We start from the raw sequence: 24,864 nt of genomic DNA, 5'->3' as shown, positions 1-24,864 counted from the left end.
CAGAAATATAACTAATTTAAATTAATCAGCTATTCATTTGTGATCCTTTTTCTCTTCACTGCCATTGAACAGATTAAGGGATCAAACTAGCTGCCTCTTTTAAACCTAATGTAATTCTCTATTTTGCCATTCTTACTCAGATGAAATAAAATGGTAGCATGAGATTTGTCCCGACTTGAAAACTCACACAGAAATTAGTCTCCATTTACAAACATGACACAATCTGATTCTAAATGCTTAAATATTAGCATTTACTCCTACAGTAGATAAGTAAGAGAGAAACATGAAATGAGTATACATTAGATTATAGATCTGAGTTACTTCAAAGATGCATTTTGCATTAGAGCCAAAATTTTAGTATTGAACTTCTCAGGTCAAATATTTTACTGTACCATCTATGAAATGTGAGACAGCAGTGAATCAAAGGAGGCGTATTTTTGTTAAATCTTTAACAGCAGTGTGTGAAAGTGATAGCAAGCCTTTGCAAAGTGCCAGGTGTGATCCAAGGACTGTTCACACACTACCTTCTTCAATGGATCTTTAAAAAGAACCTTTACACAAATCAAAAATCATTTAAAGTCAACTGGTGAATGACACGGTATCAGGCTTCACAAGGAGAGTGAAAAATCTGGTCTTCTGAGGAGATGAGATCCCTCATCCTTCTTTTGCTCAATTAATGGAAAGAGCATGGATTATCAGCTCCAGGTGTTCTTGCTAGCCTTTGTTAACTTGACTTCCCTAACACGAGAGAGGATAATGTGCAAATGACTGCCCCATCCTGCAAGGATACATCTGAAAGTAGTTATTTGCCAAACAGGATGAAATCTGGTTTTCCTACATGAGAGGAAATACTGGTACCTATATTGCTACATATGGCTGCCTCATCCCGTCAGAGCAGAGCAGCCCCACTGTGTTCAAACTGCAAAACCAACCAAACAAAAAAGCCACCGCCCAAAATTACAGCAAATGAAAATCACTGACTTTCCCAAACACAGTGGCTGGCTGGCCAGCTTGCTGTAGCAATCTGAAGGCTCATTCATTAAACAAAATTGCGCAAAGCTATCATGCTTGCTCTATGACTATATTCACCAGCAAATGTTAGTCTCCTGCCAGTGGAAAAATCTCTCATTTTTCAAGAGAGATTTCAAGTGAAAATAAAGCTGGTTCACTTTTTCCATAGAGCTGTGAAAATGAAACTCTTTGCCAGGTAAGCTGAGAGTACATATTTGTTTGAGTAGCTCTGCTAAAAATGAAAAAACAAAACAGGCAAACAGGGGTGCTAAATTCATATTTTGACACTTAAATAAACCATCCAGCTTACACGAATGTTTATCCATCTAGCCCTTCCCCTCCATGAAACAGAAGTTGTTTCTCTTCTCCACTTGGGAAACTGAGATACTTACATCAGCGCATGGATATGACTCTGGATACTTGACCTTAGGCACTCAAGTAATTTTCCTTTCAGAGGTGTACAGGGGCATCCCTGGCTGCAGCCTGTGTCATGCTCCTGTCACTGGTTCACACTGCTAATGCTATTGGCACCATGCAGTGTTATCCAGCCTTATTGCTTAACTCCTGCCTGAGGTGACTGCACCCCACCTACATTTAATTTTCTAAGTATCAACTCATTTCCAGCCACCTTACAGACAGAACCCTGACTACTGTTGCAGAAGCCAGCAGGAGCCAGGAGGATTTCGGTCTGTTTTATGGGAATGCAATCTGAGATGTGTAGTTTAAAAATGAGCAGATATGCTCAAAAAAAATGAGAGTGTTATTTTGCATTTTGGTAGAACTCCTTTACATGTCTCAGAGTATCTTACAAAATGGTCAATACTGTCTGCACCTGTGTCTAATTCACAGCAGATTAGATTGGCATTACAGAATGGTAAGAATTTGGCCCTCTGGCACTGAGCAGGAATACAGAGATTAAACAGGCTGCTAAATCAGAAATTCTCCATTTTTTCCTCAGTATTTCAGGCAGTAACTTTGACAGCCATAATGCAAAAGTTTATGCTACCATCATTGTCTTGCCTCTCAGATAAGTACCCTTAAAACCTACTTGGTTTAAAAAAATCCCTAAATTAAAAAATTGTAGTAATGCTGAGAACATAATTACACCCTTAAAAGCTAACTTATGACAGATGAATCAAAAATTGGGCACTTTTCTACTGGTTTTTTCTTCTTCATCTTGTCAAAGAGAATGCAAGAAGCAGGTGGAAAATAAGTGTGCATTTTATTGCTTCTGTCTCTACTTACAAGAACTGTGTTGTGCAATGAAAAATCTTTTAACAGAGGAAGAACAAATTCAGTAAGGTGGCATCATCTATTGATGATACTGCTCCCAGAACTCTTGTCCTCAGTATGAGATTTGAAAACGTGAACACGAAGCCTGGTCAAAAGGTAACTGCACTGCTTTAACCCTGCATAAAGCTGAAGGCTCATCTTAGATTAAAGGCTGCACAGGTCCTTGCCCACAGCACATTATATCCAAGGCACACTATTTATATAGCACGTAGGATATCAGTATTCATAACAGGAGAGCTTCAGGATTCAGATAGAAGACTGTTTACTGATTTTGGCAAAGTTTTGTGTGCAATAAAGAGGACGAGCCAAAGAAGAGTAAAAGCCAATAAGAATATTCTTATACTAATTCTTTCTGCTCCAATGACTTTTAATATAGTTTTATGTTGCTCTTTCTTTTCTTTTTTCCTTTTGTCATATGGCCATGGTTAAACAGCTCAGCCTGTGCTTTGGTTTCAAGAGCAAAGACAAATCTTTGTCTTGGCTTTACCTTCAAACTTTGGAAAAAAACAAGGGCAGTCTGAATTAAAAATAAAAATTCCAATTCCACCCCACTTTCATCTCTGTTTTCAAAAAGAAATAGTTCTCTGAAGAGTAGATAATGCTAAATATGGTGTGAGAGTGAAACATCCCTAGGTTCTTGAAGAATGGAAGATCTACAATCATATTGAAAATTCCAGGCCAAAATTTCTGCTCTGGTAAACTGGAACCATTCCATTGCACACAGTAGGGATCAGCAGCAGCAAAGTCAGTCCCAAGAATATTCAGAAAAATTTTAAAGGCTTCTTAGATAATGCATAGTAGCAAAGACTTTTGAACTAGTAAAATGATAGTTTGAAGTGTGTCTAAGGATCCTTAATCCTTTACAACCTGTGATTACTTTATATGCTCAGAAGATCACTATTTTAGCATGCCACACAAACAACCTGTATAAATGGTACAAGCCTTGCATAAGTACTTCCCAACAATCTATTGTGCGTGAGAGTAAAGAGCAGGTTTCCCAAAGTGTTCTTTTTCAAGGTGTTTGCTTGGTATTTCCAGTCCTTTCAGACCTGTTCCAATCTTGTCTCCCCACACAGACGTGCACAACTACCTCAAGCTGTATTTATTTTGAAGCTCTCTACAATGAAGAAAGAAAATCCAAAAGACTGGTTTTGGCAGTACTGCTCAAGTAAAACAGATTCTAAATATTTAACTTTTACAGACAATGAGCATCACAGGAAAGAGCAATGTTGGCATTCAGTCACCTAATAAGGAAACGTTTTTATTACCGCTTATGTGAAGACAGTTCTGTTATTGTTTCTACATATAATGCATTGTGTGCTTTGTGTTTTTTTAAATTGGGAAAATTAAATGTTGTTTAACGGCTTGACAATAATGCAAAAGGAAGCTCAGTGCATGATGCTCCCAGGAGGTTGCAACGCTATTGCAATCAGAGCTGTTGCTAATTAAATCTGCCTATTGTTACAAAGCATTTGGGGCCAAACCAATCAACCACTGGCATAGTTAATGTAGTCCACAAGGGCCTTTAGTGGTACTTGTTTTCATCAATCATGAGGAACAAACATAGGCTAAAGAAGAGTGGAAAATCCTGTGTATTTACAAACCTGCTTGCCTTGGGTCTCATTTGGGAATAACCACAGTACAGTCCCATGGCAGGTACCCTTGAACACTAGTAATTTTGCCTCATACATGTACGCACATTTTCATAAACATAACATGCAGGAGAAGACAGAGGCTCTCCCTTGCACCAGTCATGGGCATCCTCTTCTGCTTGTGTTCTACATACATATTTTACAGTGACACAATGGCAGGTATAGTTTGCATAATGAAGTGGTGGAATCTCTGAAACAGTTGAAAGGAAAAAAATCCAATGTCATGATTTACATGACTGAGACACTGAGACCAACAAACAAAACAAAAGGCATGAAGTCTACATTCAAAACTGAAAAAAGGGTGCCTTTTCATTTAGAGAAATACCACTATTCCAACTGGTCAGTTCAACATCTTTTTCTTCACTTCCACCTGCTATACTGCATGTCTGTAAAGCTCCATTTTGTATTCCATAGTTCTGTACTAGACACTATCTCAACCACCTCTCTGATGAAACTTTTTTCTGCTTGCATTGATCTGTCCAGACTGTGACAGCCCTCCCCAAAGCAGAGCCAGGGTTAGAGCCCTGGAGTTCCTGGCTAGCTGCCCTGAATGTAAGCAATGAAACCACGCTGTCTCCCTCCACTAGCTGACGTCAGATGTTTTCACATACAATACTTTGTAGGCTGCTTAAGTCTCCACAATGACATCCTGAGGAAGTGATATTGGCACAAAATATAGTCCAAGACTCTGAGCACTATTCAGTCAGACCAACAGCATTGACATGATGACACTTGTATGGAGTTTTATTTGACAAACTTAAATGAACTTCCACAAAACAACTTACAGTCTTGACTAAGGAAGCATTCTTACTGAGGAAGCATTTTTCCTTAGAAAAGCACTGAATTAAGCTGAAATTCACCAGCTTTAGGATCAAACATCTAGGTGCTCCTGCATTTTGGTATCCTTCAGTATCCTGCAGTATGGATACCACAGCTGTACAAGGTATCTCTGAAACAGTCTCTGACATCCTACAAAGATAGGTAAAGACACCTTTCCAAGTTTACTTAATCTAGGAATCAAGCTCTCCCTCCTTTTCTTTGCAGTCACTGCTCAGCTGGGTGCTCCTAAGAACTCTCTACTTGGTTTTGGAGTCACTATATTTTCAGAACACAGCCTGCAAACTCATCACAGGATCTACAGCCTTTATCCATTGGTTATTCTTCTCATAAAGCCTCCAATTTAAGCTTCTGGCTGTATTGGTTAAAGAGAAGATGGAAGAAAAGAGAGACGAGAAATCAGTGTTACAAGAAATGTTCAGCAGCATTTGGGATTGAGCAATGATATCCAGGCAAAAACTGAGAAACAGGCAGTGAAGATCAGCTATTGACAGAAGAGAAAGAAGACTGCAAAGAAAGGATTGGAAACAGAACAGAACAGGGAATTCCCTGTGTACAAGCAACATTGAGGATGAATAACAGAGACTATAATAATATTGCAGAAGGCTCCAATAAAAGCAAGTATGAAATAAAAGATAAATTAAGCTTAATACTCTGATTCACAAACTTTCTAAAGCATATTGGGGATAAAAAGACCTGAAGCAAGGCATTTCTCATCTAGCCTTGCTATGGACAGGTGTGCTCTATATAGAAGCCACACAGGCTCATTTTGACAAGAATATTGAAAAGGTAAGTGCATGATGACATCCTTAGCACCATGGTTACTTATGTGACATAGTATCTGACATGCAAAGGTGTTAATGAATATTCAGTGTTTCTGAATATAAATATGCTTCAGTGTGCAAAACACATCATCTGGAGACAATCAAGTTATACATAAAGGTAATAAAGAGAAAATACTTTGTTCAGTCTTTCAGCTGACAATATCAGTGGACTAGAGGAGCCCTTGTGCTGACAACACATTCATTAAAGTCAAGAGGAATTCCAGCTATGCAACAGCAGCAGGATTGTGGTGGCCTGTCCTATCGTCAGAGAGTCAGCAGACTGATATACTACATACTAGCTACTTTATGATTTCATAAAGTGTGCACTGTGTTTCCAAGAGAAGTGATAACACAATCATCTGTCCCGTACTATTAATGTTCCCACAAAGAGAAAAATTAAAACAAAATTAAAAGAAACCCTCCAGGCCTGATTCACACCTCTCCTCATAAATCTTCCAGTGGTATTATCCTTGTAACTCTAGCAGAGTCACTCCTATTTACACTGCTCTGAGTAAAATGAGGCTTCATGCTTGCTAAAACTAAACCATCTCCTCCTACAGTCATTTGCTATTATTATATTGGACTGTTTAGCTAAAGGGATGAACTACAGGATATGTGACTACATTACAAGTCACTGTTTTATACTAAAGATGTTGGTACAGAAATGGGGAGAAGTGACCTTTCAAACCACTGACATTTATACTGATGTTTTTGGCTTTGCTGCTTCTCTGTTGCGTCAATTCATACCAACTTAAAATCAAATCCTAAAAATGATCTCAGATTTCTTTTAAAATCTGATTAGAAACTGCAAGAATAATAAAACTGTAAATCCCTTAAGCTAAGAGACTTATACAGCCAAACAGGAGAGCAATGAGATTAACAATTTTCTCATTACCTTCTGGCAGTTTGAGATTACGAATTTAGCTACGTAATAGGAGCTTTAGGAAAGCCAGAGAGGAAACAAGGTCAGAAGTTACTCAGATTTCTGCTCCCCAAACCAGTTAGGCAAGCAGACAAACAGAAAGCATCCCTACCTCCTCACCAGCCAGAATAACTGGGCACAGGGATGTTCTGAAAGAGTAAACTGAACCACAACAGTGTGGTTGTGAGCCTCTGCAACTAATCACACCTCTGACTCTGTTAGGAGTCTCCATTTTATCTGAGTATGTGCATGAATTCACCAAACAACAGGCAGATATAACCATCAGGATCAACCTTTGTCAGTCCTTTCATCTTTTGGAATTTGCTTTAATACAGATATGAAACTTTGGCCTGATGACTGAGGGAGACACTCAACCTTTCCTGTGATTTGAACCTGAACAGATCTTGCAATTCTGAACTGCTTGCATTCTTGCCCCAACAGTATCTCAGATTTTGGGGGCACTAGAAGAGTTAATTTGACTTCATATTCCTCCGCTTCTAGACCAAATATCAATGAGTTTGTTGCCCTGATTTAACTGGGTGCACTGGAAAACAATTCAAGGGCATTAAAAGTCACCCATGTTTGAGGAATTTATGTATTTATAATGCATTCTAATCCCGCAAAAACTGCATCTAATCATTCCTTCAAATAGAGACCAATAAAAGTTTTTTCATTTTGATAAGTTGTTTCTACTCACTGAAGAACAAAACTGGTACGTTAAAATATCACTGAGGTCTCACTGGAAAACAATAGTACAAGGTAACTCACTGTTTAAATGGCAAAAAAATCATTTTTTTCATTGCTTGTTATGACTATAATACAGTTGGTTGAAAAATTTTATTTTGACTGCTGGAAAACCAATTATTTGAATGAAAAGATGTTTTTCATTCAAAGTGTTTCTTTTTGACAAAAAAAGAGGTGAGAACAAAACAAAATCCCTCAACAAGCTGTTTCTTTGTGCAGAACTTCACAGAGAACCACAAAATCCAAGGTGCCTACAGGTTTCCTGAGGTCTCTGAGTTTATAAAACAGGGGGACCATTATGTCCTACATGTACTGTCAGCCTAAGGACTCAGCCCTCAAAAAAGGAAGAACTAATGAAGTTTTAAAATTACAGCTCCAACAAGACATTACAATGAACCATCAAGATTTTGAGTTTTGACCCAAAAACATTCATTTAATTGAAGATTTTGTTTTTTCTTTGAATTTTTGTTTTGAAGATGCATTTTTTTTAGATGAAAATGCATATATTTAAAAAAAAGTTCCTAGTAAGTCATGTGTTTTCCACAGAAGGCTGCATTCTCAACCAGTTTGGCATATTAAGCTTCACCCTCTCTTTTCTCTTGTGTTTTGACCAAGAGAATTTAAGATCTGAAATTTAATTTACAGCCTTAATTGTATTTAAACATAGTTTCATTTGTGGATGAATGAAGATATTTAGCCTGCTGTTTTTAAACGAAAACAGGTATTAAAAATAGCTTAATGAAAAACAGTGGTCTGTCTCTTCAACCACTGCTTCTTCTCCAGTAACACGGAAATCTAGTGCATTGTGGAAACAATACTTAATGCTATTCCTAGGCAGTTATTTGTAGGCACTGCAGAGAGCAGGGAAAACACAGTGTCTAACATTTGTCTGGAGCAGTCTGGTTTGAGAGATGACAGAGCATGATGTACAGAGTGCAGTGAAATGTAAAGCAAGCCAGTAATAATACAATAGCTGGGGTATAGATGAGAAGATCTCAGAGTGGACTTATGTACCTTAGCAACATAGTTTGACTACAAGTTCCCTTGAGTGCATGGAAAGGAGACTCAACGGTGGAAACTAACAAAAGAATCCAGTACACTGTATTAAGGACAGGGTAGGGTAAAGGATCCATGGATGACAGTATTAACCTGGGACCTTAACACTGCTGTAAAGAGTCGGGCTAATGCAATAGCTTCATCGCGGACTTGTGGCCAATGCGCAGACTTGGGGCTGAATCTCACCCATCGCACGGAAGTCACTGTAGGCATTGACTTTCTCTTGCTTTCGTACCAAATGGAAAACACTAAAAGTACTGATGAAGCCTTAAGGAGTTCCTGCATCACATGGCAATTTTTCACAGAACTAAGGAAAAAGCCAAGAATTTTTCAGAAAATAATTAAGCAATGCATGAACTACAGCACAAGCTGTCAGTCTCTTCAAGAATTTTGTTCAGAGATACATGGCTTGGCAAATAAGAAAGTTGGAATTCATAGGTAATAAATCATCCAATTAAAAATCCCTCCAAATTTAAGCAACCATGACTAGCCATAACCTGACCTACCAGGGAACGTTACATGGTCCTCCCATGGTCTGTACTTCCATTAACAACAGTCAGATTTTTTTTGTGGAGCAAGCAGTAGAATTCCACAGTTCACATAACTGGTTTTGGCTTTTTCAAACAAAACTTATCCAATTATTGGAAAGGTAGATAGTTGGTTATTTGACTTATCCTGATAGAAGAAAAAACTGCATCTCTGCATGGAACCTGGACATTTTCTCCTAACTATCAGGTCATTGGATGACGATGATGGAAGGTCTGGCAGCTCTCACTGTTTATCGTTTTGGAAGACCTATCATCTATATACCACCCAACAATCAGAGTACAGCCATAGCAGATCCATACTGTCTTGACTGAAAGTTTTATCTATTTCCCAGAAAGATTATGTCATTAGATATGATCCAGTCTAATATGTTTCTGTGCATTAACATGATTTACATGATTCTCTGCATCTGTCATTAAAATATAGGCCATTAACCTGACATTCTTCTTAAGATTTATGGACCTAATTGATGTTTTTATGATTATGCAATCTGATGTCTGGTAAACCCTAGAAAGCTCTGGGTAGGTGGGGGAGTGCATGTCTGAAAACTAAAGGAGAACTTCAAGCAGGACTGTTGTGTCATTTACTTGCTGTAGAAAGTAATGTGATATAATTAAAAATGGTCAGGAAAGATTACTATCTTTTGGCATCAAATTTTAACACATGCAGTAAAATAGAAATTATCAGCCTTGCATAAAAAAGATTTTTTTTTTTTTTCCTCCTCACAGTGGGGGTCCAGTAAAGCCCTGGAACATCCTGAGCATAAAGAACATCAACTGGATGTAAAACAGAGCTCTTTTTTTAATGGTTTAGGATGGGAGGATCTTCTCCTGTAGTGGGAGGAAAAAGCTGGAAATGTCAGTGCTTAATCTTTTTTAAGGTTTTGAACTAATATGTAAAATTAAAATGAAGATAAATGAAAATCCTTGTGAAAAGGATTATTAAAGATAGGACAGTTCTATAATAAGCATGATCCAGCAGCCTATGAATTAAGAATGAATCATAATATACAAGTAGTTTGGGGAGGTCTGGAAAGTTTAATCTTCTTGGACGAGTCTGAAAGAACTGAAAGAAAACAGTAATTTTCCTTTACCAATTTAGGTCAGGCAAGGCAAAGAAAGGCAAGGAAAAGAAAGAGGACCAGAATATGTAGAGTAATTTTGTTCACTGGTGAAGAACATATAGAGATTGAAGAGTACTGTTCCCTCTTTTGTAACAGGTAAATCAAGACTAAAATATCATTAAAAATTGCTGCTTAAAGGTAAGATAAAATTCTCTATTAGGAACTAAGTCAACCATTTACTGATTGGCCCTAGTGGTGTGAATATTCAATAGTTTGTAAGCTGTGAGTTTTTCAGCTGCCAGAGGGTATCTTGCAAACAATATTTGGAAAGAATTCTACTCTAAAACTATTGTGGTTCTTGACAGAAAAACAGTAACAAATGAACGAGAAGTAAAGAGAACTACCTCCTGCTCTTTAAAATATTTAAAAACATAACAGTAGTGGATATAACAAGTCGTGACAATGCCTCATGCATCTCCCTACCCAGCAGCTAGGTTTATAGTAAAATACAAATCAGAAATTACGGTTCACTCCAAATAATTAAGTTCCTTCATGAACGCTAAAGGGAACATTTTGTGAATCAGCTACAAGAGACAACCCAGTCTGTGAAGGCCGTAAGACTGATGTTTTGGAAGCTTCCAGTCTTCATCTGCATGTTTTTCTTACTAAACTTCCATGCACTTACTAAACTTCCGTGCTTTTCTCTTTAACTTCCATGCACCACTTTGTTGAGTGAACAGGCCAAACAAAAAATGTTCTACCAGCTCATCTCTTTCAGCACCCACAGATTTTACAAGGCCCAAAAGCCAGTTCTATGGCTAACATAAAATATTTGGACTTGCTGTAGATGTCATGAAATAATGCTAGTGCCTTTTCTTGTGTAGAGAATTGACCTGCAGATGAGCCCAAAGTAGAAAGTTCACAGTAAAAATCTTTGGACTTGAACTTGTCCAAAATTTGTCAGACAGAGACTGCCCATCTCTTATGGACTGAGTTCCCATTGACAGAATCCATGTGTTGACTTAATAGCCTGTTGGGATGTTTGAAGATACTGAAAATCAATACTTGTGCCTTCTTCTTTCCTTTCATGGTTTGAATTGAGATTTTAGGGTTCAAATCAATTCCATTTCAGATACTCTGGATTATCAAACCCCTGTGCCAGAACATCACAGATTTCCAGCAGGTTGTTGTAAATTTTGGCCCATGACAATATCAGATACTCTAGGCAAGACATGGATATATTTCAACAACTTATTACCATGCTTTTGACTTCTCCAGCTACAGCTAATGACTGCATTTACAACACAAGCTTGGGAGTGCAATTCCCATGGTTGTGTGTGGCTCATACCTCACTAATTGTTAGAAAGAAACACTCTTTAGCACTGAAATGAGCTAGTAACAGGCAAAAAGCTCCAAGTTTTCTGTGTAATTCAGCGGTTGGCAATTAATGGACCACTTCTACTCAGGCTCTTTCCCTATGCAAATCTACTTTATGTATTAATTTGAAGTCCATTTCTGAGTGTCCAATATAGGCATAATGTATTAAGAGCGAGTAGGAGTCATCCTCATCTACCCCTCCGCTAATGCTAAATACAAGCACATTTGAGAATGGAAGATTAGCCAGGGTTTTGCAGGCCAACACACAACTTCCTAGGAACCCCTGCTGAAAAAGACAGGCAACAAACTTTTAAAATACTTTCTTCCCCCTCTTGCCTATGTTCTTTCCTCACTTCTTTATGACATACATTTTGATTTCCTTCTGTTTTAACTGGTTTCATATCTCAAATCTTCACATTGTGAAAGAAGCCTAATTCAAAATACTTGTAGAAAATTTCTAACTATGTTGTAATAAATATGTAAGTGGGAGCATGCAACTGGATCTTATTTTTTTCTTGCTAGCTCACACAACTTCAACTGCAAGCAATTTATCTTCAATGAACACTAAAAGTAACATCTGGAAAATGCAACAATTAATGAAAATAAATAAAAAGTCACTGAGCTGTTACTCAGTTTTCTGTCTCTATGTCATTAATTTTCCTATGCTTAGAAAGGAATGGCTCTTAGAATTGATGTAATTGGGCAGACACACAAACTCTTACATTTGTTTCCTTTGAAAGAAAATGCTATTTTTTTCTTATGCAGGTTTTTTTTAACTTTAGGACTGACTTTTGTCAGGATAGGCATAACAGGAATAAGTTAAGTTCAGTTTGGAATGAACACGAGCACAGGAGTATGGAACAAGGTTTGCCTTGGTCCTTTATAGGAAGGTGACTTTCAGGGATTATCAGTGCACAGGGATCCCACTGAAGCAATTGCCTCTGAGAAACAAAATCTAGCAAGCTAACAAGACAGAAACCTCACTGACAACCAACATAGTTTCCATGTGAGAAAAACTCCTCTGTACAAATGCTTTGAAGCTGTCTGATGACAAGGCAATAAAAACTGTATTCAGCTCTTAGAATGTCACTCTGTTGTGTTATCGGTCTCACTGGCAGAATTTGCCAACAGATTCGGACTAACAGACAGATAAATGCAAGCAGCTATTTTGTACAGATACAGACACATAATTATCACGTTAGATTTAATTACTTTAGTCTATTAAGAAGGTATTCTCAGGAGATGTTATACCAACTGTTTTCATTTGCATTTGCAGCCAGTCTATAATACATTGCTGTATGTACACGTCAGTGTTTTCCCAGATGGTGTTTTGAGAATAAAACTCCTGTTGGATTGAACTCTCTGGGACTAATTGATAAAATCTTGCAACAGATTTTTAAAGTCCTGAAAATGACAGTCTGCAGCAAAAAGGCAGTAATAAAACACTACTCCATTGTGTCAGAAAATGAAATAAAAATTATGCATCCCTTTCATTGGTGCACAGGTGAAGTAAAAAATGATGATGATAATGATGATTATATCCAGATACAGTGGTTCAAATTTGGGCACTCTTGAAATCACTAAAATCATAGTTTGAGGAGACAATTCATTCTGATTTAAGATTCTTCATTCTGGAGGAAAAATTTCATAATGACTTAATCCACTGCTTTTTGCATAGATGTGTTCAGAATCTTGACAACCTGACCCTGCCTCAGAAGCCTTAACGGCAGATCAGGGTTTTGTCTGAGTCAACCCTATTTTATGATGGATTATGTATGGATTGTCCTCTAGCACCTGCTTAAAGCATATAAGCAAAAAGATGGCAGAAATCGTGAAGCTGGCACAAACTGCATCACATGTCCGGGTGATTCAGATGAAATGCGAACTATTGGGTCAACAAAGAAAGGCAACAATTTCTTCCTCTTCTATTTTTCTGGTCATAGTGGATTATCAACATAACAAACACTAATTTTACAACCCCTTTACAATGCTTATTAAATACACAATCAGTAAATATATGATCAATGAACATACAGATCATTAGAACTAAGAATGTCATACTCTTACATATTCTAGGAGAAAGAATACAGTAGTATAGTAAGAAAATAGAACTGAACAGTAAATAGGTGAAACTGTGCTGTATTTTGGCCCCTAGAACAATACTCGATCATTTTTTTATCTTGAATTATGTTATCACCAGACTCTCCAAGGTCCTTAAGTACCTATGTAAGTATATGACAGGTTATGTATGACTTTTTCTTTCCTGTATTTGCAAAATTAATGAAATTTTACACTAAGTATGGTTTATTCTGTGGTGTACAGATTCTACTGAGAAATTGCTGAGTAGTTTAAGAATCTTTTTGAACATTAAAAATATGATCAGTTAAACTCACCCTATTTGTTTTTCATGAAACTGCTCACAAAATAGACTATAAGAAAATAATGACTCTCAAATTCATGCTAACTAAATGAATTTAGAAGCTTCACTGGGCATTGTGAAAAGGATCAAACTACACTTTGTCTATACTCTAACTCAAAAAATGGCATACAACCTCTGAAAAATATCACGCTTTGTTCCCGAGAATCCCACAGGGATATAAACTGCTGATAGAGCAGCTATAGCAAGGAGAACCTAAGAGATTTACAGTCCAGCCTGAGCACTCCTCAGGGGACTGCATTTTCCCTGTTAGGTGATGGGAAAGTATCTGCACTGTCTTCTCCACTCACATTAAAGTTGCACTGAGCCCCAAAGTGACAGTAACTGGCAATTGCTAAGAACATAGTCCAAAATACCCAGTTTCTTCAAGGTATAAAACCTTCTGTCCTCTGGTCTTTACAAAATACTAAAGCTCTAAAAGAGTAGTACCTGGATTTCCTACTGATACTGGTGTGGGATTAAGTTCATATAAAGCACAGACAGCTTAATATCAGCTACAGATCTAAACTAGCCCAGTGAGCTCCAGTTACCCAGTCAGCTTCACAGTGCTGGGGGCTGTAGAACGAGCTGGGTGGCTCTCCAGGCTCCACTGACTGCACTGATTATAGCACCACAAACTACAGCAGGAATTCAGACACTGCGTTTACAGACACACAGCAGTGTAGGCTGCTACATTTTGATGTCTTTATCTGAACCCACGCAGTCCCTTTTTCAGTGTTTTCTGTTTATTTTCTACAGCTGTTGGTAAAATTCTTACTTGTGTCAACCTGATAAGGCAAATCCACAACATTTTCTGTGAAATGGAGAAAAAAATGAGGAGTGTGGGGGTATTCACAAAATATTTGCAAACGCACTATGACATATATATAAAGCATCTCAGCAGAAACAATTTTAGCAATTAAATGAATGCTCTACTCTAAGTATGGAAAGAAAAAGTATCTTGAAAATCACCTTCAATGCACAGAAAAAGCTAAATTGGAGATGTTTCTACTCTAATGAACCACTCTAAATAGAGCTATTGTAACATGATCCAATGTTGATGGCATTTTTGCTGGGAGTAAAATTTTGTCCTCAAAAACTTATAGGTGAAATACCATTCCACAAACGCCTTAAGTGAACAGCAAAGGCCTATTTCTCTGAGCCAACAAAAAGAATCTACAATAGAAGGCATTATAGAACATGGATATATAATCCACTAATTTCATGCCTTGCATCTGTGAGCCTTGCAAATGACATTACGCCATGCTAAATTAATTTAGGCTCACTCAGTCAAATGAAGGCACTGGAGAACTAATATAAACAAGAATTTCCTGAGCCATTATTTTCTATCTTCCAAAACCTAAAAGTTTATGCTAATTTTACTGGCTAATTCTAACTGGCAGGTCATTTGCAGAATAGTAAAAGCAAACCACTTCATGATGGGTACAAAAAATTTAATGTATTCATTTGCGGCCTTAACTCACAAAAACTTTCTCCTAAGGAGATTGATTTCTCATGTCAAGACAAGTTTCTAGATGACATGTTGATCATGATGTATTAGAACATATATTCAGGTAAAAACTAGGGCGAAAAAAAGCACTACAGACTAAAATAGTAAGCTTTTAAATAGGATATTTGTATTTTGCCTGAAATTTTTAGGGTGTTTTTCTTCTTAGTTTTGTTCTATAGGCAGGGCTAGATGATAGCGTTATTTGCACTGCAATAATTTCTTTGAGAGCACTAGGATTACTGTGGAAAAACAAAGGAAAATGTAGCCCATCATGAATAAATTTGGCTTCATGTTTTGCTTTATAAACACAGTTCCTATGCCGAGATAAATTTTCCACATTTTACTCAGACAAATACTTTACAATAAGCTTTCTGGCATTGGTATGACCAAGTCTGAATCAGATTTTACTAAGCTGAGTAAAGAAGACATATATATTTATCCTCTATATTGAAGCCTGGAAGTGGGAAGGTGGTTAGTTTACAATCCACCAGATTTGTTGGCAAGATCTTTCCTGTTCTGTACACGTAACAGAGTTAATTCTCTGTGGATGTTCCCCAAAGCCTTGGCATCACTCTGAGAGGTAATAAGGGAAAAATCTTACCTATTTTTTTCAAGACCTTAAAAACCTGCCTACCACAATTGGTGAGGACACTGTTTTTAGCACCTGGAATCACCTTGATTGAATATGCCATTCTGGCACATCAGATATAGCTTCAGTTTAAAGCAAGGTTGGCTACACAGTGCCTCCTGATGTACTTCTGCTAGCCTGGGTATGGCACCACAGTCGCGAGCAAGTTCTGTTGTTAGCAAATCTAACACAATCATGCTTTTGATGATGAGCTAGCAGTCACAAGGCAGGTAAACTAGGCTTCTGGTTCCTCTTTTCTTGTAAATATGTCTTTAAAGAGACTGAAGGTTACCAGTTCCCAGAAAGAAACCCACATTTTTGTTCTGTGTGTGTGTGTGTGTGTGTGTGTCTGTGTGTGTGTGTGTCTGTGTGTGTGTGTTGAAGCTTTGGCTTCCAGCAACTACACTGCAAGCTCAACAACCCTTGCTTTAGTCTCTAGCACTGTAAAAATTAAACAAACACTCCTAAAAGTGACAAATTTCTGTACACATATTTTATGCAACAGAAATCCCAAAGGAATTCTGCTCTTGCCTACACTGACTAAAAGAATGACAAATTAAATCTCCAGCATGAAAAGTATCTGCTTCAAATTCTTGTCTTCACTGTTTAAGTTCCTTCCCTTAAGTGCTTACTGGACAATCAAGGAGAGAAATAAAGTATTACGAATTAGAGCATTGATGTTAAAAATAGCTTGTATAAAGGAATCTTTAAACCTTTTAGTGACTTGTTTTCTTTCTTATGATGATAGTTTGCCTTTTCTAAATCCTTTGGGCCTCAATTCAGTAAAATACTTAAGCACAGTACTTAATGTAAAGCATAACCTCGATTTCTACTGGATTTGAAGTGTGGTTTGGGGTGATTTATTGAATCGCAGCCTGCATAATTTATGTTTTCTTTCAAACTCAACATTTTTCCAGAGAAATAGAAGCCAGGAAGACTCTCTAAAGTTTATCCCACTGAAAGGATGGAACAATGAGAAAGCCATCAAAATTTATAATCCACCAAAGCGCTGAATTTATCTGAATACTACAGAGACTTCAGTCTTAGGACATTCACCTGACATTTCTAGTCCAGGTTTGAAAAGCTCAATTCTAAACAGTGATGAAAATAAGTAAAGCCAGAATTCCACAATTATTTAAAAAAAGAAACATAATTAATTCACACCAAACTGATGATCAGTTTGTAAATAACAGGTGACTGATGTAGCAAAAAGCAGGTAACACTGTCTTTGCAATTCCTGCTGACAACCGGCTTCTGGTGGGAGTTTGCTTCTTTTCAGGTTTGCCTCCTAAGATTTACCACCAAACGAAGGTAACTGACACTGCTATATTACAAGTGCCTTCTTGCTACATATCACCCAAAAAAATTCAGATAACAAAGAGGAAAAGAATTAAAAAGCATGTAAAAAATAAATGTCTGACCCACTAGCAACTGCAAATAAATGTGAGCCAGAGACTTTAGTGGACTAGTATCATTTTAGCCAGGTAAAGCCTGGCCAAAAATACTTCTCTATAAAAGGAACATATGATGCATGAGCTTAGTAAATCATCACCACGCAGATCATTAAGGTACTATCATACAACGAGAGTGGAAGCATGATGGTTATTAAAATGGTTCATGCGTATCTTCACAGGAGTTTTGCAAAGTAAGGATAACCTAAGTTTCTTACCTGTGCTTTTATTGGTTTTGTTCTGTCTACTCTTTACTTGCTCAGTCCATAAGGTAGGATAACGAGAAGCTATATCTGGAAAAAAAGAAAAGGCAACAGAAAATACTTTATAAATGTTAACATTTCTACAAGTTATTAGCAACAAAATAGCAAGTGGCTAGTTTTAAAGAAACGGATCTAAAAAAAAAAAAAGGGCACACTGGTTTATATCAGGGCAGTCAAGACCATTACTCAAGCAAAGGTATGAATAGTCCTTTCCTTGTCCTATTTGCACAGAAGGTTGAAAGAAATAATTTTAGACTAAAATTAGGCTTAGTTAGAATAAAAATCTCCTAGTCTGGACTCAAAATATGTAATGGCTGCAGATCAGATTCTGCAAGATGAGAGGCGAGTGATAAGGTAGCCACAACATAGGACTATTGTTGCTTATTTAATGAGCAATTAATTTCTCCAAAGGCAAATAATCCTCACAAAACATCAGCCTTAAGGGTGATATTGCTAGTCATTCTGCTGAGTATAGAATTTACCCTTTGACTTGTTTATTTGAACATAGAATTTTAATCTGCACTTTGGCTCAAGTTTAAATCCTGTGCCTGCCCTCAGTAGCGACAATTAAAATTGTTCGTGCTGGTCTCCACAGGTAGAGTCTCATCTCAAGATTATCACACAAAATTCACTGCCTATTGTGTTCATTGTCTTTGTTGTTCCTGAAAAAATACAGATGCTTGAAATTTCTTGCAACTACACCAGCAGTCGTAGATACTCTTAAGATAGCATTTGATGTTGTGGAATACAGTCCATAACTCCACAGTTTAACGCCACACTGTTAAATTTGCTCACCTTCTTCATCACCTTGAGGCTGAGTCTCCAGCGCGGGAGCTGAGGCATCATCTGAATTCAGAATGGAAAAGATTTGCAAGGAGACTACAATTATGAGAGTAAGCTAAATAAGTGTACATACATGATTGAAAATAATGATTTGCACATAGCCCCGGCCAGCAAACAACAATTTAAACATTCTTTATAGACACTACACAGCACAGATGTATTACTTATACAGACAGTGTTTCATAAATGGATAGGGTTTGAGGTTAGGGATGATGAATTTATTGCATGGTCTTTGGTGATGCATGAAGTGATCAAGTTCTCTCTGGAGTGTAATTCTTCTTTTCTAATGCTACACATTGATACCTAGATATTATAACTGAAAAATCAGAATTTCTAACGAAATAATTAGATAAATGTATGGAAGAAGTGAGACCTGTGAAAGCAAAAACAGTCTGGAGAGAAAGTGTGGCTGCAGACACCTTAAAATCAAAGGTATTTTTCAGCACAGCAGGATCTATTTAAGAATCAAGTTAATTTTTTTAAGTAAGATTCACAGATTATATAGCCAGAATATTGTTTGCATAACTGTTATCCTCTGGTCAGCATTCTCCACCCATCCACTACCAACGATTACTGCAAGAAAAGAGGGAGGGAAAATTACAGAAATGACAAGAAGATGTGAGTCATTTTAGGTTCAGTAAAACACAGTGGACGTAGCGCTGGAAAAGAAAAACTGAACATAAAAAACTTTTTAAATCAGCTTTTGCTAAAAAGAGTGGTACCAAAGATCTTTACTTTATTACAGTTTTTATTTAAAACTATTACAGATGTGGGGTAAATATGACTCAGGAGACCATACCAGTACATATTTTCCAGTCATTGCTGTTTCCTGCAGCATGGAGCTAACTCCAAGACCAAGGTGTACCGCAGTAAACAGCATCTTCCATGCAAAGGTTTTATTACTATTTCTTGCACTTTCACAATTGTATCTCAGACCAAAATAGTTTCCAGATTGTTTTCCTGGCATTTTCATGGAAGACAGAATCAATGGTAACTGAGAAGCTGCTTCTGGCATGTAGCCTTACCTGGGTAACAGTGAGCAGCAGCTTTTAGGCTAACATACTATCTCTTTCCTTTTCTTCTTGCTACTGCAATTCAGAAGAGCCTCCTGTTCTCTTTGCTGTCACCATCACTGTTTGGGGGCTTTGTTAAGTCTGAGTTGTCTTTAAATCATGCAGAGGTTTTGGGGTCACTCTGACCTTTGCCTCTAAAGGTCACAGTCTAGGTCACAGCAAATACAGATACCAAGCAGATATTGATAGCAGGTAAACCCAAATTTCCAGCCACAGCATAGTGACCTCTATGCTTTTCACAAAACCAAAGCAGCAGCAACGGGAGCATATTTTCAATGCAAAATTATCTAACCAAGGCATAAGGAGATTTAAGAGTGCTCATTCTTCATTTCCACACAATGGCAGGATTCTTTGCTCCAATGCTATGAAAGACCGTCACTCATTAGTTTTGCTGGCATTTCTGTGGTGTCCTCTGGGTGGTAGAATAAGACCATTGATTAATTTCAGAGAGGCCATCAAGTATCCTAGTGCACTGAAAATCAAGAAATATATTTAAATCATCGACAATATGTGATTCAGAAAACCCAGAATTTTAGAAGGCAACTTACGGGAGGTGGGTATTACCAAGATCCAAGCCAGAAACTTGGGTTTGTATTTAAATGACACTTTTCTAATCATCTTTTGGTACACAGTTTTGGTTTGTGACACAGTTAATCTTATGTAATTACCTGAAATTCAGCATAATGCTGCAACTTCAGCAATAATCACCTCAATCAAAATTAGCCTCCTGAACTTTGTTCATGCAGCATTTAAAACAATTTTGGTGGTGGTGTTGTTGCTGTAATACAACATATGTTTAATGATTTATATGAATTAGATATCTCACAGACTAATGGCACAATTCTTCCTGTCTGGCACATGCATACCAGTCCACATATGTATATATTTAAACACAAACCTGTTTAAATTCTGTTTGCTGTCAGAGTTCAGTTACCAAGAACACAGTCCTGCAGTCAGCTAAGAATCAGAAAAAAGGGATGTGATCCCAACTCTGACACCTGTGCTTTTCAGAGTCTAAGTATTTTTCCTTGGATAGAGGAGAGAACTGTGGGGCCAGAGAATATACTTAAGGGAATATCTTTTAAGCTTCATTTCTACTCAGTTTAATGTTTAAATTTAAAAACATGCAAACAAAGCCCCTGATCTCCAATATCTGCAGCTGGAAATTTTCTTTCAGTATTGGAATACCCAGAGAAAGAAAGTTGCACAACTACAACAGATATGGCTCACCAGATCCATATCTATGAGGCACCTTGGAAGGGGAGACTGTCTCAAGTTTATGCTGTCTCTTGAGTAGAGTCCTCAAGACCACACCTTGAAGGTCTGAAGCACAGTCTCTGGAGCACTGAGAACACTGTGAACCAGCCTAATCTTGCTGGGTTACAATATGGGCAGACACTCCTGGTTAGTCCATAGGAACATGCAGAGGAGAGAGGAGCAGAGAGTGTTATAGTTGTTTCAAAAAATACTGCTGTGCCCTTGCAAGCTGAGCTACAAAATATGTTTTTCTACACTGGCTGTGAAGCTGAAGCACAGCTCCTTAACTCAGATAGACATATGATCCTGGTCTCTACTGTGTGACAGTCTCTAAAGAATTTGGGATGTCTCTGATAACATTACTTTATTTAAAGCATAAGGCAGTGACCATCTGGAAGAAGGGTGAGGAGAGAAAGAGAGCAGCATTTGAGAAGAAGCAGGGACCACCTGGGAACCAGGTCAGAAGCCTTTCAGGCTGCAAGCTTGTGCTGGAGAATAAAAACAGGGAATGAGTAAAATGCAATCATGTCACTTGAGACACAAATACACGTGGTAAAAAGGGAGATTTGATAAACTGTGCTCATTTCCTTGTTCTATGACTGTTGATTCAGGGTTCAGTAGCTCAGCTGCCACAGGCACAAACAAAAATAAAGGATTCCAGAAAAGTTTTATATACGGGATACTTTGTTCCATTCAAAGCTGAAAATGAAAGTCCAGACCTGAAGCAAATGAGCAAGCTAAGGTTAGTGGAACCCACAATGTGTCTGGAAATACATGAAGGAACAATTTTTCAGTACTTTGTAATTATTAGCCTTAAAGAAATACTGATTCTTTTAGCCTAACAGAACTATAGTTTGTTTAAATGTTAATTTATTACAATACTGCAAAAGCTCCTGTAAAAAAAATTCAATTGTATTTACAGTGCTCCAAACAGAGAGGCATTAACACTAGAACAAAAATGAGCAACTTCTTTAAAATTATCAGTATAACTGACAGAAATATTCAGTATGTTTTCTTCAGCTGAATCTAAAGTTCTTTTAAGTGTTTGGTGAGTGTAAGCTTTAGTGTTGTTTAGAGCACAGACATCTCACTCATTTAAATCAACCAGCTATGTTGTATTCACATCAGATTTTGTCCTGCCAAAAAGATACACATCATGATCTATATCAAACAACAACAGTCTTCTGGCCATAAATATAAGCCATCAGATAAATTAATCACAATATAAAGCAAAGTTCTGGGTCCAAGACGACTCAAGCACTGATTGTTATGATTGTTATGGAAATAAAGTGAGAGCTCCAGTTCCTAAGATTTTGGGACTGTAGAATGCTGTCTTTATCAAATAGACAGAATAATCTCTCCTCCAGAAGAAGCAAAAAATATGGGAAAATATTTCAGAGTATGGATTTGGGAATGAAAGTTCTCTTCCAAACAGCATTGAATTGCAAATTCTGTAGGACTGAGACTAGAAAAATACAGTGTCTATGCACACATGCATATATATAAATACATGCATACATATATAGATGTTTATACTTATAAGTTTACTAAATGCCTACAATGCAAGCATAAAATTAGGAACATGTATGCATGCATATATATTACATATGCAGCTATAATACAACACAAATTTATATTGATAATTTAAATATATGGAAAACCACAGTAGTGTCTCCCACAGCTATTTTAGCTTCTATTTAAAGGCCAGCTAAGATATTTACCTGTTTTGCCTGCACCTTCTCGTTGTGGCAGCTTCTCACTCACTGAACCTGCAATTGGAAAAAGGAATTAACCAGAAAAATACTATTTTCACTTCTAATATGCTATTTAAGAAATACAGTTCAGCTTTAACGATTTGTTTGTGTATATTACAGCAATAAATACCAGCAAATTCTTCCTTGGCAAACCATAGGTTTTAGATTTGCCTGACTTCTGCATTTGTGTGCAACCCATACACGGTCAGACTCCACTGACAGTGGATCCAGGACCTGAGGAAGAGGTGGCATTAAACACTACACAGGCACAAGTGCAAGAACATGCTCACGTGCTGCAGGATCACCCTTTCCCTTTCCCACTGTCCCAGCAAGGACAGGTTCAGCAGGAAGGAGCATCACTCCCTCATGGTCCCTGGTACAGGGCAGCTCCCTCCCTCTGCTCAGTCTTGCCCTCACACCTCAGCTGCTCTGTGGGGCTTTTTCAGCCTCTACCCCACACCTGGCCCAGAATAAAAACTGTCCCTTTTCTGGTCTAAAGGCTTCACACAAAGTCTTGTGGAAACCCTACGCTGGTGTGGGAAAGGGATTGTGTGCTGGGGGGTGGCAGGAACATAGAGCCTTATTCTGAGCCTGAGCTGGGCTCAGGACACATCCCCAGAGCTGCGGGCCTTGGGAGAAGAGATAGCTGAGGTGAGAAGGGAGTCAGGAAGATGACAAGAGATGGGTTTTTACAGCTTATTCTTCCAGCCTGGATTCCAACCCAACCCAGAATCCAGCCTTGCTTTCAAGCCATCAAGAAATGGAGAATTCACTAGTTTTCTCAGTAGTTTTTCAAGGAGGCAATTGTCCTTAGGGTTTAAAATAGAAATCCTTCCTTATTTCTTGCTTATGTGTCATTACATCCATTTTTATGATTCTAATTATTAGCCACTTTTTAACAATTTATCTGTCTCAGCTGAATTAAAAATCACCTTTAAAAGTGGTATTTTTCTCTCTGAAGAGCCACATGGAGTGACCAAAATTTAAAAGCATGAAGTCTCAATTCTTACCACATAGTCTCTTCTTACATACACCTGCTATAATGAAAAAAACAACCAAAACCATGCATCTGACTGATGCTTGTATGTGTGTGAAATAATTTAGCTGCCTAAATTTTCTTAATTTATTCCCCTGGTACAACTACTTTCACTGTGTTTAAAACACACTAAAGAAAACCCAAACCTTGGAGCACAATAATTGGGTTCTAAAAGGACAATTTAAATGAGAGAACCCACTAAATCACAGGGCTTGCTTACCACACTGAACTGATGGTTACTTCAGCAGGAAGTTTAGACAAAGAGTCTGCCAGTGGGAAGATGCCTAACATTACAAATCAATCCTGCTGATTTTAAAGCCTCCACAAAAGAATACATGGCAGTGCAGCCAAGATGGTAACCTACTGATGGATGCAGTTCTTAATACAGCTTTATATATCCATATTACAGCTTTATATATCCATATTAGAAATATCCTTGTTTAGACTAGTTTCCTTTTATGGCTATAGTGTATTTTAGTGTATTTTTATTATGTTATCTTTGAGTCACCAGAAATTCAATAAACTTAGTGATGCATCAGTATTAATTCAGGCAGGAAAAATAAAGTTGCTATCACTGTAGACATTATATCCAAGGATGTTTGGGATAGCTTGCTCTAAATAGACTCCAATACTAATCCATGTTGTTCAGTCTGAAGAGGAGGCAGATTTTGTATTTATGCTGAAGCCAGAAGATCTGAGTTTTTGGTGCTTGGCTTGCATTTGATAAAAGGCTCAGCTTGAACTCAAATAAGATGTTCCAGTGTTCAAAAGTACTACATACAAAATTACAGGTTTTTCTAATTGTACTAAATACCAGTGATCCAATCTTTCCTCAAATTTCATCCAGTTACTATTAACTCTGTAGTTTCTGAATTTCATTTTGATGCACAGGCTTGTAATTATAATTTTCTTGCAAATCCAGATATTTTAGGCCTGACTCTCAGTCACACAAGCATTTTAAACAGATTTTTCATTTGTGAGTAGAAATGATGTCTCAGCATGGGGAATGTGTGTGATGAACTGCCACTGATACCCACTCTGCTCCAGTTTGGCACCAGCGTTGTTTCTCTATGTACATTTGAAGTATTATTATAAATTGAACTCAGTTTATACATAAGTAATTTAACACATTGAAATTTATATAATATTCCACATCTTAAACTGAAAGCAGAAATATCTTTCCAGATGCATTCACATCACTTAATCTATATGAGAAATGGTGAGAATTACTAAAGTCAGGGAGAACTGAATTTGACTTTTTTTTTTACCCTAAATTTTCATGGAAAATTAATGGAGGGAGGAAGAGAG

General features: G+C 37.5%; 1 protein-coding gene across 1 annotated transcript in view; it reads right to left on the bottom strand.

Annotated features, from left to right (window-relative positions):
* SMOC2 (SPARC related modular calcium binding 2) overlaps positions 1-24,864 on the bottom strand; it is a 139,949-nt gene that overhangs the window by 50,178 nt on the left and 64,907 nt on the right. The window contains exons 5-7 of the mRNA XM_082277054.1: positions 22,488-22,535; positions 18,389-18,439; positions 17,549-17,623 (exon numbers count right to left, since the gene is read on the bottom strand). Of these exons, the coding sequence (XP_082133180.1) occupies positions 17,549-17,623; positions 18,389-18,439; positions 22,488-22,535 (174 nt within the window). The remainder of the gene's footprint in view (positions 1-17,548; positions 17,624-18,388; positions 18,440-22,487; positions 22,536-24,864) is intronic.

Source organism: Coloeus monedula, assembly GCF_965178545.1.
Source record: "Coloeus monedula genome assembly, chromosome: 2".
NCBI classification, from domain to species: Eukaryota; Metazoa; Chordata; class Aves; order Passeriformes; family Corvidae; genus Coloeus; species Coloeus monedula.
Note: the sequence above shows the minus strand (reverse complement) of the source record. Positions and strands in the feature narration are given on the sequence as shown.